Source organism: Myotis brandtii, unplaced genomic scaffold (genome assembly GCF_000412655.1).
Source record: "Myotis brandtii unplaced genomic scaffold, ASM41265v1 scaffold65, whole genome shotgun sequence".
NCBI lineage: Eukaryota > Metazoa > Chordata > Mammalia > Chiroptera > Vespertilionidae > Myotis > Myotis brandtii.
In genome coordinates this window covers 798473-815899 of record NW_005370516.1, presented here as the reverse complement: position 1 = coordinate 815899, position 17427 = coordinate 798473, and the positions used below count along the sequence as shown (strand labels likewise).

Below are 17427 nucleotides of genomic sequence, written 5' to 3'. Positions count from 1 at the left end.
CAAACAAGTATCAAATGGAATTATTATTTACCCTAAACCTGTTCTCTTATGTACTCCTTGATTTAGTGAATGGTACCTAGTGATCATAACCTTAACCCTTGGCATCATCCTTGACTTCTCTCTCCTTCAAACTTCACATCTAGTTGGTCACCAAAATCTTGCTGATTTTCTCCCCAGCATTTCTCAAGTGGGTCTCATTTCTATCCCTAAAGCTTGTGCGTTAATTCAACCTTAACATTTCTCATTTAGAATAGTCCTATCTCCCTGCTTCTGGTCTTGATCTCTTTCAATCAGGTCCTTACAGCAAAAAGTGATCTTTTTTTAAAATTTAATCTTTATTGTTGAAAGTATTACATATGTCTTCTTCCCCTTCCACATTGATCCCTTCCAGCCTGTCCCACCCCCAACCCCAGGCCTTCACCACCCTAAAAAATGATCTTTCTGAAGTAGAATCCAATTATGTTACTTTTATGTTTGCCTTTTAATAGTTCTGCATAGACTTTTAGATAAAATTCAAGCTCTCCATCATGCTTCACAATCCCCAACCTGCCAGCTTCATCTTTCATTTCATATTGAATTACTCGGTTCCCCAGATGCCCCACGGTGTCTCGTACATCATGGTATTTGCACACACTACTCTTTCTTGGTTTTGCTCCCTCCTGCCAATAATTCTTTGTGGCATTCTTTAACACTCAGATTAGACATTGCCATATCTAAACAGCTTCCTTGACATTCACCTTCTCTAAGCTGAAATTAGATAATCCTCCTCAGTACATTCATAAAATATTTCCTATATATTCTTTTGAAGCATTCATCTTGATTTTTTTCAAATGTAAGGCTTAAGTATTTTTTAAAATATATTTTTATTGATTTCAGAGAGAAAGGGGAAGGGAGAAAGAGATAGAAACATCGATGATGAGAGAGAATCATTGATTGGCTGCCTCCTGCACATCCCCTTCCCGCAACCCAGGCATGTGCACTTGACCGGAATCGAACCTGGGACCCTTCAGTGTGCAGGCTGAAGCTCTCTCCACTGAGCCAAACTGGCTAGGACTCATCTTGATTTTTAAAATGTGTTTATGTCGTTCTCATCACTAGATTGTGGCTATCTACCAATCTTCTCTATTACCTATCCTCCTTCCTTGCTTAATTTTTCTTTAAGCACTTATCGCTATCTGGCATACAATATATTTTACTTATTTGTTTGTCTCTCTCACCCCCAATAAAAATGTAAGCTACATGAAGGTGGAGACTTTTGCCTGTTTTGTTCATTGCAATATCTTTGACACCTATAACAGAACCCACCACATAGTAAACACTTAGTAGTTATCCTATATAATAAAAGCCTAATATGCTAAGTGTCCGACTGTTCATTCGACCATTCGACCAGTCGCTATGATGCACACTGACCACCAGGGAGATGCTCTGGACCAGTAGGTTAGCTTGCTCCTGGGGTCCAGCAGATCAGGACTGGGTGAGATGGGCCGGACATGCCCTGGAGCCATCCCGCGGTCCCTCCCCTGCCTGATCATGCATCAGTGGGGTCCCTCAGCCTGGCTTGCACCCTCTCACAATCCACAGGCCAGGCCGAGGGACCCCACCAGTGCATAAATCTGTGCACCAGGCCTCTAGTTCATTATATAAACAAATAAATCTTTGTCCAACATCTAGTACATGGTACTGGTTGTTAAACTCTATTGTAGCCTTGTTTGCTCATCTGAATCCCTTTCTAGGGAAGATCTCATAGGAACAATATTCCCTAATTAGGTTCTTAGGTTCTGGCATAATTTAAATAGGTTTTTTAAAAATTGTGGTAAAATATACATAACATAATTTAACATTTTAACCATTTTAAAGCATTAGGTACATTTGCATTATTGTGCAATCACCACCACCATCCATCTCCAGAACATTGCCGTCTCCCTCAACTGAAACTCTGTACCCATTAAACATTAATTCTTTATTTCCCTCTCCTCTCAGCCAGTGGTAACTACCACTCTACTTTTTGTATCTGTGAATTTGACTACTCTAGATACCTCATACAAGTAGAATCATATGACATTTGTCCTTTTGTGTATAGTTTATCATAATATCATGGAGGTTCATCCATGTTGTAAGCTTCATCAGAATTTCCTTCCTTTTTGAAGATGAATATTCCATTGTATGTATATACTACATTTTGCTTATCCAGTCATCCATGAATGGGCATTTGAGTTGTTTTTCCACCTTTGGGCTATTGTGAATAATGCTTTCATTTCTTTTGGGTATATGCCCAGAGGTGGAACTGCTGGATCATATGGTAATTCTGTGCTTAACTTTTTTTTTTTAGGAACTGCTGTGTTATTTTCCACAGCAGCTGCAGAATTTTACATTCCCACCAGCAATGTATAAGGGTTCCAATTTCTCCACATTCTCACCAACATTCTTTATCCCTTGCTTTGCTTTGTTTGATAATAGCCATCTTAATGGGTGGGGGGTGATACCTAATGATGGTTTTGATTTCTATTTCCCTAATGATTAATGATGTTGAGTATCTTTTCATGTGCTTATTTGCCATTTATTTATCTTCATTGGAGAAATACCCATTCAAGTCTGGCACCCATTTTTTATTGAATTTATTGAGGTGACATTGGTTAATAAAATTATATGTTTCAGGTGTCTAATTCTATAATAATACTAGTAGCCCTGTGCATGAATCTGTGCACCAGTAGGTCGCTGCCACCCTCCTGTAGCTCTCCGCCCACTGTCCTGCCCTCCTATAGTTCCCCCCTCCCCCCCATAACTTGCTGCCTTGCCCCCTCCTGTAGCTCTCTGCAGCCCGCTTGCACCTCGCTGGCCCACCCTCCTGCTGATCCAAGATCTGGTCGTGAGGCACTTGGTCATTATGCCTCAGGGTGTAACAGCTAATTAGCATATTCCTCTCTTATTATATAGGATATCGACTGTGTATTGTATTGTGTGTTCACCATCCCAAGCCAAGTCTCCTTCCATCTCCACTGTGCCCATTTTTTAATTGGGTTAGTTGTTTGTTTTGTTGAGTTCCAGGATTAACAGTTTGATTATGTTTATAATTGAAGTTTAGTTTGGCTGGATATAAAATATTTAGCTTGCATTTTTTTCTTTGCATGTCTTAAATATGTTATGCTATTGTCTTCTGCATAAACTATTGCTATCAAAAAATTTGATGACAATCTCATGTTGTTTCATTTAGAAGTGACTTGGTATTTTTGTTATTGTTTTGACTAGATGTTCAAAAGATTTTTTTTTCTTATTGCCCAATAGGCATAGTAAAATATGTCTTGGTATTAGCCGTTCTGGGTTTACTTTTCAGATATATAGTGTGCCTTCCCAATATATAATTTTAATATGCACTCTTTTTATTGTAGGAGAGTTTTCTTGGATTGTGCTTTTTGTATTTTGTTACATTGTATGATTTGCTTTTCTTTTTTTATGGACTCATATGTATGTGGAATCTTCTTTCGTTTTATTTATATATATATAAACTTTTCCTCAAATCCTCCACATTTTTGCTAGTGCTTGGTATAGTCAGCCTTTCTAGTTTTAGCCATTCTAATAGGTGAATAGTAGTATCTGATTGTGGTTTTAATTTGCATTTTCTTAATGACTAATGATGCTGTGCATTGCTTTGTATACTTGTCACCTGTATACCTTTTTTTTGAAATATCTGATCAAATCTTTGTCCATCTTTTTAAGTTGGATCTTTTATTATTGAGTTTTGAGAGTTCTTTATATATTTCAGAGATGAGTCCTTTATCAGATGTATAATTTGCAAACATTTTCTCCCAGTCTATGGCATGCCTTTTCATGAACTTAGCAGTATCTTTCGATGAAAATTTTTTAATTTTGGTGTTATGTTTTGTTAATTTGATTTTTTATGGATCATACTTTTTGTATTGCATTTAAAAAATCTTTGCCTAACCTGAGGTCACAGATATTTTTTCCTATATTCTTTTTCTAGAATTCTTGTAGTCTTAGGATTTACATTTATGTTTATAATATATTTTAATTTTGTATAACGTTCAAGGTATGGATTAAAGTTTAACATTTGAATAGTTCCATCACCATCTGTTGAAATGCTGCCTTCTTCAATAACCTGCCTTTACATTTTCATTGAAAATTAATGCCAAGTATATGTCAGTTTAATTCTGGACTCTCCATTCTGTTCCATTGATATGCTTGTCTATTTTTACACTAATACCATACTTTAATTATTGTAGCTTATAATAACTCTTGAAATCAAATAGTTTTAGTCCTACAACTTTGTTCTTTTTCAGAGTTGTTTTGGCTATTTTAGCTAGGTTCCTTGAATTTCTATATGAATTTTAGAATCAGTTGGTCAACTTCTATTTAAAAAATTCTGGAATTTTTATTGGATTGCATTTAATCTATATAAAAATTTGACAACTCGACATCTTAACAAAATCTTTCTCCATTACTTTGAGAAGGATAACTAATGGCAAGTTTCAGCTGAGAGAAAATATAGTCCTTGATTGAGGAAGAAATTTACTGAAAGAATTTTAGAAACTGGCTAACAAGTAAGTGATTTTAGTGACCATCTCTCTGTTTATAAATCTTATCAACAAGAAAAGTAAAAGGGAATGATTTTGAAAAGACACCTTGGCACTGCTGCAGCAACTGCTGAAGCAAAGAACTGAACTGTGAGAATTTAAGTTCTTCACGACTCCTGGAAATCAAGCTTGTTTTTGTGAAGAAGTTGATCAGAAACAAAAGTTTCCCTGAACGTTATGTTGTCTGGGCGCTCTTCAAGAGCACATGGACACAATTTACTCTCTAACAGGAGCCACGTTCTGGTTCAGATATAAAAGTTTTGCAGAAGAACTCAGCGGGGTATGTGTAAAAGGAAACATTTAAAAATTGTATTATAATTGCAACAGACTATAAAGATATAGATTTAGTCATTGTTTATCCTTTGGTCATTGTTGGAAGATTTTAAAAACTAAAAATTTTAATGAAAAAGTTCTGGAAATCTTGAGTGTGGCTTACCATCCAACTTATCTTTATATCCAAGAAGGAAAATCATACATTTTAAATGATAGCAAGTCCAAGTCAACTTGGTATTTTAGAAGCAGCTCTGTCTGTAGCCAATGCTTGTGGTGGTGGCCCTACAACATATCCTCCGGGCCCACCTGGGGTTTCAGCCAGCGCTGTAGTAGGGTCCCACTCAATCTCAGACTCACCTTTTGGTGACAGCAAACCCATCTCAAATAAGTGCCCCATTTCTCCACTTTGTGACAAAGTGTCCTTTCAAAGGCCATGGGAACCCCCAGGCCTATTAAGTATATCACATAAATGAAGAGGAGTAATGCCTTCAACCAATGGGTCCAAGGCTAGTAGACAGAGGGTCCAGCCTCTAGTCCTTCTGGCAGACAATCCTGGGAAGCACTTGCTCATTTCCAAGGTGGTGCTATGGTCCTTGGACCAAGTCCCAAGCTCCCCAATGGTAATCTGGTAAGACACCTCTTATGGATCCCCCCTACCCCTGCCTTACTCTCTCTGTTCTCTTACTTTTGCTTCCTGGGATCACCTCACAAATGACTTGCATACACTCAAGTCCTTTTTCAGGGTCTACTTTCAGGTGGCCTAAACTAAAATGAGCACCATTAATCAAATGTATTTATATATCTTTCCATGTAAGTGTAGGTGGTTCTTCATATCTGTAGATTCACCATTTGTGAATTCAACCAACAGTGGATGGAAAGTATTTTGTTAAAATGTTGCACTATTGCTGACAGGTACTATGTAGTTAGGCTTATGATAGCTGCGTCTGTAGTGTACATGTGCAGACTTTTTTCCCCCCTTGTCATTAGTCTCTAACCAGGGGTCCTCAAACTACGGCCCACGGGCCACATTTATCCGCCCGCCGGGTGTTTTTGCCGCCACTGCCTGTCCTGCTTAGCAGCTGACTCATCCCGGGCCCGCAGTGCGCATGTGTGGAATGTCTGAGGGACAGTGAACTGGCCCCCTGTTTAAAAAGTTTGAGGATCTCTGCTCTAAACAACACAGTGTAATAACCATTTACATCGCATTTACATTGTATTAGGCATTTAAAGTAATCTAGAGAAGATTTAAAGTACACAAAAGGATGTGTATAGGTTATTTGCAAATATTTTGTCATTTTATATGAGGGACTTGAGCATCCATAGATTTCGGTACCCATGGGGGTTCCTGGAACCAATTCCCCACATATACCAAGGGTCAACTGTATTTTACAGATTTTCTAGATTGTGTGCAAATAATTATTCTTGAAGAATTATTTGCAAGGTGAGGTGAGGACATTTTAAACCTGTGCAAATTAAATATATTTTTTTCTGTTTAGGCAGTAAAAGAGCTGATGATAATGATGCTTGCTCACTATGAACCACATTGAAACTACCTTTAATTCAATTTCTATCTGATAAAAAATATAATACGAATATCTAATTTTGATGGTATATGAACTAATGGCCAAGTGGTGAAAAACTCTATAAGATAATAAATACTACCAATAAGTTCCGTATCCATACTATATGATATATAAGCTTTGTCACATAAAACTTCAATATTACTTTCTGCCAGAAATTTAGCAACTCTTCTGATACAAATGCACATAATACTTTCATGCTAAAAGTCATAAAAACTGAATAATTTACTCAGCCAAATTCACTTTTTTTTTGCATTGAGTCTATTTTTATCACTAATCTTACATTGATTTTATGTTAAATGTTCATTACATCTCTGCAATATTCCATCTTAGTATTGGTAGCACTAATTTAACTTTTTTAGGTTATTTTATTTTCCAGTTCAGGGCCCTTAATTGGTAACAACATATACTGCCAGGTTATAAATGCTTTATTATTATTACAATTTTAGCACTGAGGAAGCTTGGTGGTGAATATCTGGCCACTTGATGTTGTTTTGAAAAAGAGGTCAAGTTCAGACTCTCTTTCTGATAGAATGTAAAGTACTTCTACACGTGTTATCTGTAATTATTATGAAAGTTAATCTTAGTCACTAAAAGAGGATTCACTATCTGAACTTTCTTCTGCATTTTTTTCACCTTCGCCATCAGGCACTGGAGCATCTGGCCTCCTGAAAGAGAAGGGAAACGTTTTTAAAGTTTTTTCCAGTTGAAAGAAGCACTTACTCATTGTAAATTAGGTTCATCCTAGAATATTGCTGCTAATAAATCTGCCAAGTCTGCGTCCTTAACTGAGAGAGACTCCCACTCGCCACCGCAGCGCGCTCTCCCTGGCGTCTCCAGCATTGTGGGGATTAAGTGCCTTTCCTGTGTGGGCCGTGGCACTGTCTTCTCTTGCCAGTGCTTACAGAGTGTGCTGCTTCAGCACTTTGTGCTTCTTATTGCCATGGAGATCAGCTATAGACAGAGATGCGATCAGGGGAGGCTGGCAGGACCATTGCCACAGCCAGGCAGCCTCCAAGTGCCTGAGGTACAGAGAAAGAAAAGCCAGCAGTGGAAAGAAAGGGAAAATCTTCATGTTCAGGAAAGCTGCAGGGAGAAATATTTTAAGTGGAAGAGAGTTCACGAGTGGCTACTGAGAAACACAGGCAATAGAAAATCTGTGGGGGCAAAGGTTCTTCATTGTATTGAATGTTTTCACTTATGTGCAACATGGACATATGAGAAGGGTTAAGCTCCAATTCTGCAAGGCTGTGCTATAATAAAACAAAATAAAATTTAATACTGTCATTAAAACCGTCAACTAGATAGGCTCCACCATGCTTGTCAGTAAACCATTCAGTTCACCTGGGAGCACTATCGCTCAGCCTGTGTCCCTGCTACCAAGAAAGAGAATTAAGCGAGCAAAGTATACTTTGGGGGAAACTAAAAGAGAAAGGAGGAATAATACAGCTGCTCTGTCCTAATAATTAAAATCTACCACTTATGTCACCCTCAGCCCCTTGATTCTTATTAAAGATTGGGAACACCAACAAATGCAACTCTTCTTTGTCAGACATATAACTATTATGCATAGTTTATTATTTACTCTTATTAAAAATTATGGCTGAGTTTTGGCTTATATTTTTAATATCATACCTGGCATACTACAAAACAGAACAAATACTGGCACTGCTTTCTAGTCGTCACATATAAACCCATTCAATTTTAGATTATGCCTAGGAGGAAATCATATGCACTCAATACAGCACAACTTTAAAGCTGGCCACAGCATTTCTAGGTTTTGACTGATGCTCTGTCTGCCTAAAATACTAACATGGGACCACAGTCTTCATCACTACCCATGGAAGCAAGAACTCTAGAAGCAGTGGGCATGAATACCAGGCACATTTTCCCAGTAAGTTTCTCTTTGCTATATAGTTCATTTCTTATTGTCTTCACTTTGTTTAAAAAGGAAAATTTGCCAGAGGGAATTATCTGACTATTACATCAAATTACATTAGTATCTATGGCAACTCAAACAAATAAAACAATGTACACAACTCCCCTAAAATAAATGCTACTTAAGAAAAGGGTAAAAGTAACTTAGGCCTAGAAGAGAGTTGAAACAATAAAATTAATTGATTTATGTGTGTAACCACTTTTTGATGTATATAATGCTGTATGGCATAGTGGTTAAGAACAAACACTATGAAGTCAGATTGACTGAGTTCAAATCCCAGCCTTGCTACTTATTTGTTAGGCAACTTTAGGGAAGCTATTCAACCACTCTGTACCCAACTGACTGGATTGTTGTGTTGATTAAAATAAATCACTAAGTGTAAAGTATATTGAATAATATCTGGCATATAGTAAGTATATTAAATGTTATTTTCTATTATTTTTATTGTAGAATTATTATTATTCTCATCATTATCATGTGCCTACTATTTGCCAGGAACTGTGGTAGGTGCCAGAGATACGGAGATGAAAACCAAACAGTTCCTGCCCTGCACAAGCTGATATTTTAGGGGGGAGATAGAAATGCAATCAATTATTGTTATACAGTGTGATATACACAAACACAGTTGTACGAGCTACACGTGTGAAAAGAAAAGTAATTCACTCTACTAGGGTTGGTTAGAGAAAACTCCAGAGATGAAGATACTTGTGCAGGGTCTTGGGATGTGAGTAGGAGTTTGTCAGAAACAAAAAATGTGGGAATAGGTGGGGATGAGACTCTGAGTAAAGAGAAAAAATGGGAATGGTACGATGCTACATTAGGAAGCTGGAAGCCATTCAGTAGCTAGAGGGTAAGGTATATTGCGGTGCAAAAGTAGATGACATCAGATAATTTGGCAGGAGTAATAGGTGAAGGATGGGGAAAAGTTATATAAAATAAGTTTTCACTGCAATTGCACCAGTTTGGGATTCTTATGTAGTCATTTACTTCATATTCACGTTGTTATGTAATAATCACCACCATCTCCAGAACTCTCTTCATCTTGCAAAACTGAAACTCTATACCCATTAAGTAATAACTCCCCTACACGCTTTCCCTCCAGGCTTTGGCAACTACTATTCTACCTTCTGTCTTTCAATTTGACTATTCTAAGTGGAATCATATAGTGTTTGTCATTTTGTGACTGGCTTATTTCATTTATCATAACAAAGGTTCATCCATGTTATAGCATGTATCAGAATTTCCTTCCTTTCTAAGGCTGAATAATACTCCATTGTGTGCACATAGTAGATTTTGTTTGACCATTCATCTGTGAATGGGCATTTGGGTTGTTTCCACCTTTGGGCTACTGTGAATAATGCTACTATGAACATGGGTATACAAATACAGGGTGGGGCAAAAGTAGGTTTATAGTTGTTCATATGGCAAATAATACAATGATAAATAAATAATAATAAAAGAATAAACTCTGTTTCATGTACTCACAATTGTAAACATACTTTTGCCCCACCCTGTATATGTTTGAGTTCTGGCTTTCACCTTTAGGTATATGCTCAGAAGTGGAACTGCCAGATTACATAGTAATTCTAGGGTTATTTTTTTTGAGGCACTGCCAGACTGTTTTCCATAGTGGCTATATCATTTATACATAGTACATAAGTGTTCCAATTTCTTCATATCCTTGCCAAAACTTGTATTGCTTGTCTTCATTCATTTTTAAAAATTGAGATATAATTGATAGATAACATAAAATTAATTTTAGGTATATAATACATTTTGTTATTTGTATATAGTGTGAAACCATCACACATTAATTCTAGTTGACATCCACCCCATATATAACTTCAAAAATTTTTTTCTTGTTATGAGAACTTTAAAGATCTACTCTCACCTGGCTGGTGGGTCTCAGCTGGTTGAGCTTTCATGTATCTTTTTATTTCAGTGGCATTGGAAACTAACAGGACTGACTCTTGGTTAATTATAACTATTGTTATTTTTGAAAACTTGGATTTTTAAAAATAATCACTTAGAAGTAGCAAACAAATACCATTTATTTGGTAATTATCAGGCATTTACTTCAGTTTCATAGACTTCCTAAAATCCGGTGATAGACATTTTTCTAGGAAAATAGGCAGGCTCTCTTCTCCTTTAGCATGTTAAACTGCTTTAGTTTAAAATTATGTACTCTTTGCTACTGAAATTTTATACATAATCAAATAACAATTTATTTTCTGATCAGTATTTATCTCTGCTTTGCTCTTTGCTCAGTACAGACTATCTTGACTATTTTTTCTAAGTTATATGAATCTGTCTTACTATCTGAGGCTAATAAAAAAAGTGTAGTTAATACTTTAAAAGAAAAAAGAAACAGAACAATCTTTCACTGAAAGTTCTTGGCTGAGGCTTAATATGTACCTAAGATTCTAAATAAAAGTACACTCCTCACTTGGGTGGCACATTTTCTTCTCCCTCATCAGCCAAGAGCTTTCTTCCAGCATGAGGCTCCTTAACTTTTAGGTAAACATGATCCTCCAAGCGCCAAAATTCCTCTTTAACAAGGCAGTTGATTCCACTTCTCATATCTGGCTAAGTGTCGTTGGAGCTGGTCTAGTAGTGGTGGTGACAGGTTATAGTGAGTCACCCCCACTCCAACCAGTGCCCCTTGTGACCAATGGCCTGGACTTATGAGGTAATGGGTCAGAATTCCAGCTCCAGGCTGTGGTTGAGGAGCAGCTTTCGTGTAAGACGATGTTTTAACTGTTACTGGAATTCTACCCTAAAACTTGGCACCACCTTATAACCAAATGTTTCTTAACATTTAAAGACAATGACATACCCTCAAACTTGCTAAGTGAGATATACCAAGGAAGGATTGGGGGTACCGGGAGTTCTCCCCTCGGTAGTCTTCCATGAACTTCTTAGGGTAGTGACACCTAAATGGAGTCTTGGAGAATATGAACTTAGCCAGGCCAATAAGATGGGGGAAGGAAGTTCCATGGAGAAGAAAGAAAACATTAAAAGACATCAAAAGGGAATAGGAAAATGATACAATCAGAGAAGAGCCAGTAGTGTGCTACAGCTACACAATAGAGGTGATATGGAACAGTGGCAAGAAATGAAGCTTGAGTGAGAATCTGGGTCTTGATGACAAAAGCATTTATATGTAATTCTAGTGTTAGACTACATGCTGAAGGTAATGGAGCGTCACATAAAGATTTGAAGCAAGAATGAAGTATTAACGGAAACACTCAAGCTTTAGTGACAGACGAAAAGAGAATTGGGAAACCAATCAGGAGCTACTATCATAATTCAGGTGAGAAATGATGAGAGTTTGAACTAAGCAGCAATGAGCATGGAGGTATGTGGTCAGATGTAAGGGATATTAAAATTGAGACTATCGTAGTGACTGACAGTCGGGGGTAGGGAAGAGGACACAATCAAGGATGACTTTCAAGTTGCTAGTGTGGGTAGCTGGTTAAGTAAAGGATTATGAAGGTTTAGTCTGGGCAAGGGATAACGTAAAGCCAATAAGAGGTAAAAGGAGTGGATAGCCAGCATCTGCTGATGCTTGTAGGGCTGCTAGTTTTCTATTTATTACATTTTCTCTAGAGAAAAAAATCAGCCTTTTAAAAGTCATTTTAGCTTTCTACTGTGTATTTCATCTACTGTATATTTCCAGAAGCAAAAAGGAGGCCTTGGTCAATGTTAAATATATTTATAACATATATGTCAATGAGTACCAAAATGGATTGGACCCATATGTTCAATTCACATTCTAATATATGTCACAATCCATCTGCTTTTAAAGTGTGTGTCAGAAAGAATTTCCAGAACAAATGTCAAATATCCTGGAGATGTCTTAGTTCAAATTACCAACCTATGCCATTGGACTTCAGTTACTTGGATATACACTAAATGTAGATACATGTTGGAAATCAGTTCTTGTAGACTTTTAAAAAATTCTTAAATTTCATATTTTAGAAGATAAAATAAGAAAAAAAGATTGTTTTATGGTGTTTCACATGCAAAATGCACAGTTTCTTGAAGGGCTGAGAGCCAAGAAAAATAACAAAGCAGTATATTGCTAGTAGAATACAAACGCCTGGAACACACAGCTAAGTACATCGAGAGCCAAGAAAAATAACAAAGCAGTATATTGCTAGTATAAACGCCTGGAACACACAGCTAAGTACATCGGGGTGGACCAAAACCCCAAACTGGAAAGACTTTTTACAAGTATCTAGATACTTGCAAAACAGACTACTTCTGAATAATCCATTAAGATATATATATTTATCCAGGATGAACTATGTAGCTAGGTTTGCTTGGATGAAATAAATTATTGACAAATTTCTGAACCACATATTTATAGCATTTCTCAAAAATATTTTATAAAACTCACAAAAACTGATATCTAGTTCCATAATTATCATTAATGTGGACCTAGAGTGACTTTACCTTATTTATTTCTCAATCTGGCTCAACTTAGATCTTGGTAGAGTAAATTTCCTATATAGTAAGGCATTAAACAAAAATCTGGTAGATAATTAAAAAAGAAAAAAAAAGAAAAAGGTAGCATGGAGAGAAAAACACCACTGCTTCTTGAGGACACTACTGCTGTGCAACAAAACTGCCATCAAATTCCATCTCTCTGGATATATAGATTCATCACTGATCTACTATAACTGCCCTTAAATGTGCAAAGGATGGTTTTAACAGCATAGGATAGATTTTTCATTTTTGTAAAACTATTTATGAATGTAGTTCCCTCAACTATAAAATACTGTATAGGAAAAATATATCATTTGAAATCTTTTTATTATAACTGATATATTAAACATCTCGGCGGTAATATCATTATATTAGAAGAATTACTTACTCGAGAAGATCTGGGTCTAGTCCTTCTGATATCATTTTGTTTCTTATTGCCATCACTGGGACACCCTAAGCAAAGGACACAATATAATAATTCAATGATTAAAAATGCTTTCTTCATAAAAACAGAAAAAGAGACCAATGGATCAGAACTGAGAGCCTAGAAATAAAGCCCAAGCATACATAGTCAACTAATATTTGACAAAGGGGCCAAGATTACTCAATAGAGAAAAGACATTTTCTTCAATAAATGGGGCTGGGAAAATGGAGTATAAAAGAATGAAACTCAATATGAAGAGTTTTCACAGTTATATCTCTCAGAGAAATGCTACAGATCTTGACAAATTAAGTTCAGATCATTGTTAACTATAATCCTCATTTTTTAAAATAAGGAAATATGCCCAGCCAGTGGGCTCAGTGGTTGAGCGTCTACCTATGAACCAGGAGGTCTCAGTTTGATTCCCAATCAGGGCACATGCCTAGTGGTGTGGGCTCAATCCCCAGTGGGGGTGCCATGCAGGAGGCAGCCAATGAATGATTCTTTCTCATCATTGATATTTCTATTTCTCTCCCTCTCCCTTCCTTTCTAAAATCAATAAAAATATATTTGAAAAAATAAATAAAATAAGGAAATATATTAAAATTTTAAATATTTACTTTTTTTTTTTTCCATGTAGAGGGCGTAATGTCACAGGAAGGTCATAGTATCCTGCCACCCGTGAGGAGTAAGCCCAAGTCGCTGTTGGATGTGTTATACACAGAGCCATTCTTCAGGCACTCTGCTCTCTTTATACCCATTAATTATTTACTTAAAAAATATGTCCAGAAAAGATGCCTTTTACAACCCTCATCTCTTATTCTGGCTATGGAGGAAGAGAAAGTCCACATTCCCTGCAGCTTGCTAGGCTCGAGGAGGATGGGAAAGCAAAGGCTTCCGCTCAGGTTCGCAGGTTTCCAGGTTTCCAGGAACACTCTCTCCTGAGAGGCAGCAAAGACACGGCTGCCATTTGTAGGCCCGTTTATACATTTATCTTCAGAACTGCTATGTTTAATTTTATAAATTAGTAAAAATTAATCTGTTAAGACTTGGCTAAAATGAACACCGAAATGCATCCTAAATATTAGATGGATGAAAATAAATAGCACCATCACAAAATTCTCTTCAAAAACATACTCCTGAAAGTAATACTGTTTCATGGGGACAATCATATTCTGCAAATGACAAAGAAGGCAGAAGATAAAACTCTGGGCTTCTTGTTTGCTTATGAAGTTTAACAATAAATCAAAGACAGAAAAATGAAAGTTGTGTAGGGGCATTCATTCCATGTTAACAGACTCTTAAAGTAAGCATGAGAATAAAACTTGCACCATTTTTAAATATATATAGGGTGTCCCAAAAATGTATACACATACTTTGAATAACTATAAAGGCAATGTTTATTAAAATACATTTTCAAAATTGAGCTGTTAAAATATACATTTTTGGATACTCTATATATTACCTGGAATTAAGACTTGAGAGATTTTTATAAAATATACTTAATAATCACTTGATAATAAAATTTATATAATAGTGGAGGAGAAAGCTGACTACTTGAACATCAAGATTGGGAATTTTATTTGATAATTACATGCCATTCAACTATTCAGTATAACAGAGAAAATTAGAAGTTTGAAACTGTTCAAAGAAGAAAACACTAAAGTATTAAGGAGAAATGGAAAAGAGAGCAGAGTTAACATCATACTTCTTTAAAAAGACCTATCAGTTTCTGTAAACTATGGTTTGATGGTATAAGGGCTTTCTACAAATTCAACTGTGATTTATTTATTACACTTTAGCATAATCCACAGGAAAGCATTAGAAAGGTTATACAAAATTACAAAGCTGAGAAAACAGGAGGGAGAAGAAATGAGGTTGAAAAAAATTTCCTAAAATATAGCAAAGGAAGTGTGTGTAGGGTGGGGTGAGGGGAGGTGGTAACTGGTAAGGGAGGAATAGGGATCAAGGAAGTTGATGGAATTAACTAAGCTCCCTATTTTAACTTTAGTTTCATGAGATTGGTTATAGTATAAGAATAATAGTTTTACCCTTAGTTTCTCAAAGCTGACTCTAGCAAAAGAATACAAATATTACATTACCAAAATTTGGTGAGTCTTCAGTTGTTTCTGTATATAAATATTGATAAAAGAAAATACACATAACTTATAATATCTTACCCTATTAGAGACTCTACCACTATCATCAGCTTAATACAAATGTCACGAAGCTTGATAGAAAAATAATTTGGTCTGTTGGAGAAGATGTATTCCAAAGGGATTTGCTCCTGTTTCTAGTGACGTTGCTTAGAAAATTTGTTTTGCTGTATTCATCCTTAGAGGTTATAAGAAACAGTCTGGTGTGTTAAACATCAAAAAGAAGTGTCCAATTTCTGATCTCCAAGAGACAAGGCTACTGGTGGTCTAAGGAGGACACGACAGACCTCAAGACTAAAATTTACTGAACTGTGGGATTATTTTTGGCAAGTGATTACGGCCGTTTGTCCAACATAAGTAATGCAGAAGAGAGAAGGCAGCCATAAGTCTGATGTTCCAAAAATCACGTCTGTATTTGCGTCACTGGAGAAAGTGTGCAAAGAAGCCACAGTAATGAAATTATGAAGGCAACACTAATAGCTAAATTCTAGTTTCTTATATCATAGTAACTGTTTTGAGGTTATAGGACTGCCAATATTTACATTTATTTGTTATTGTGTTAATGAAATCCAAGCTACTAAATTCCTTTATAAATCATGTTGAAATTTTCCTAAAGTTTTAGATTAGAAGGGGGAAAAACCTTCTTAGTCAATCTAATAGTGATGATTTTCCCTTTTTAAACATAACAAAAAAATGCTCCTTACATTTGAGTCTTTCCTCTCAGTTTATGAGCTTGAATCACAACAATTCAGTTCTAAAAGATGGAAAATATGAAGTTTATGAAGGTTTTTCCCTACTTGGTCAACAATAAAGAAAAGATCTATTGAGTTGATGGGTGGGTAGTACTTTTTTATTTTCAAGGAGAGGGAATGAGTAGGAGTTGAGAAGATGCTATGGGTTAGGAAAAGGCAGGCAGTCCTCCAATCAGGCTCCTTTCACTTAAATTTTAACTTAGTGGAATCATTTCTTTGCCTTCTGATTTTCAATAATGCTCTCTTTAAAATATCTATACTGCATTTTATGTAATATTTTATTTTTTAAATATGTTTTTATTGATTGTTTTTTAGAGGGAGAGGAAGGGAGAGGGATAGAGGGATAGAAACATTGATGAGAGAGAAACACATCGATTGACTGCCTCCTGCATGCCCCCTACTGAGGATCCAGCCCGAAAATCTGGCATGTGCCCTGACTGGGAATTGAATTGGTAACCTCTTGGTTCATGGGTCAACGCTCAACCCATGGACTTATGTAATATTTTAGTAGGGTGTTATATTTAGGATTACATTTTCAGATGAAATATTCTATTTAACAGATAATAAATGTTTACTCAATAAATCATAACACAAAAGCAAGTGTATGCTTAATAATCTTTTCTCCTTCTAGAAGCTGTCTGTGAAGGGATACAAAATTAATTTAAATAAATCTCTTAATCACTGTTGAATGAATATCACTATCTATAAAAAGAAAGCTTTATTTTGAATGACTACAGATTTAGAAAATGACAAACTCTAAAATTATCTCTGATACTGTTGCCTCCAAGGGTCATTAATTTGAACCTAAATCTGTGGGCAAAAAAGAAGCTCACAAATCTTGATTGGTTTCTATGGAACTAATAGTAAATTATGCCCTTTTCAGTGATTATTTCAACAGATCAGTTTCATAGGGAGAAAGAATTCTTCACTGGGCATCAGATATTTTTAAAGGTGAAGGAATAAATCATGATAAAATGGATAAAAATTAGACTAGCCCTTACTAGGGCCCCAGGAAGTTGGTAAGACAATTACTGTTACTTTATCCATCCTGTGTCTTTTAGGCATGGGAACTAAGGGTAACCTAAATGCCTATCAAGAAAGCCATTAAAAATTATTTCAAAAAGTTGGGGATGCATTGTTATGCGACTCAAAATATAGCTGCATCAATTTCCCCATGTGACTGATTTTTCCCCTGGGTGTTCTTGTAACATGATAAATATTAGATG

The 17427-nt window shown here is 36.1% G+C and overlaps 1 protein-coding gene across 3 annotated transcripts in view; it reads right to left on the bottom strand.

Annotated features, from left to right (window-relative positions):
* Nucleotides 1-6828: 6828 nt before the first annotated feature.
* The window catches only part of CCDC53 (coiled-coil domain containing 53), a 38307-nt gene continuing 27708 nt past the window's right edge, over nt 6829-17427 (bottom strand). For all 3 annotated transcript variants that reach the window (XM_005880721.2, XM_014528744.1, XM_005880720.2), the window contains 2 exons: nt 13261-13325; nt 6829-7110 (listed from right to left, as the gene is read on the bottom strand). In XM_005880721.2, the coding sequence (XP_005880783.1) occupies nt 7026-7110; nt 13261-13325 (150 nt within the window). In that variant the 3' untranslated portion in view covers nt 6829-7025. The remainder of the gene's footprint in view (nt 7111-13260; nt 13326-17427) is intronic.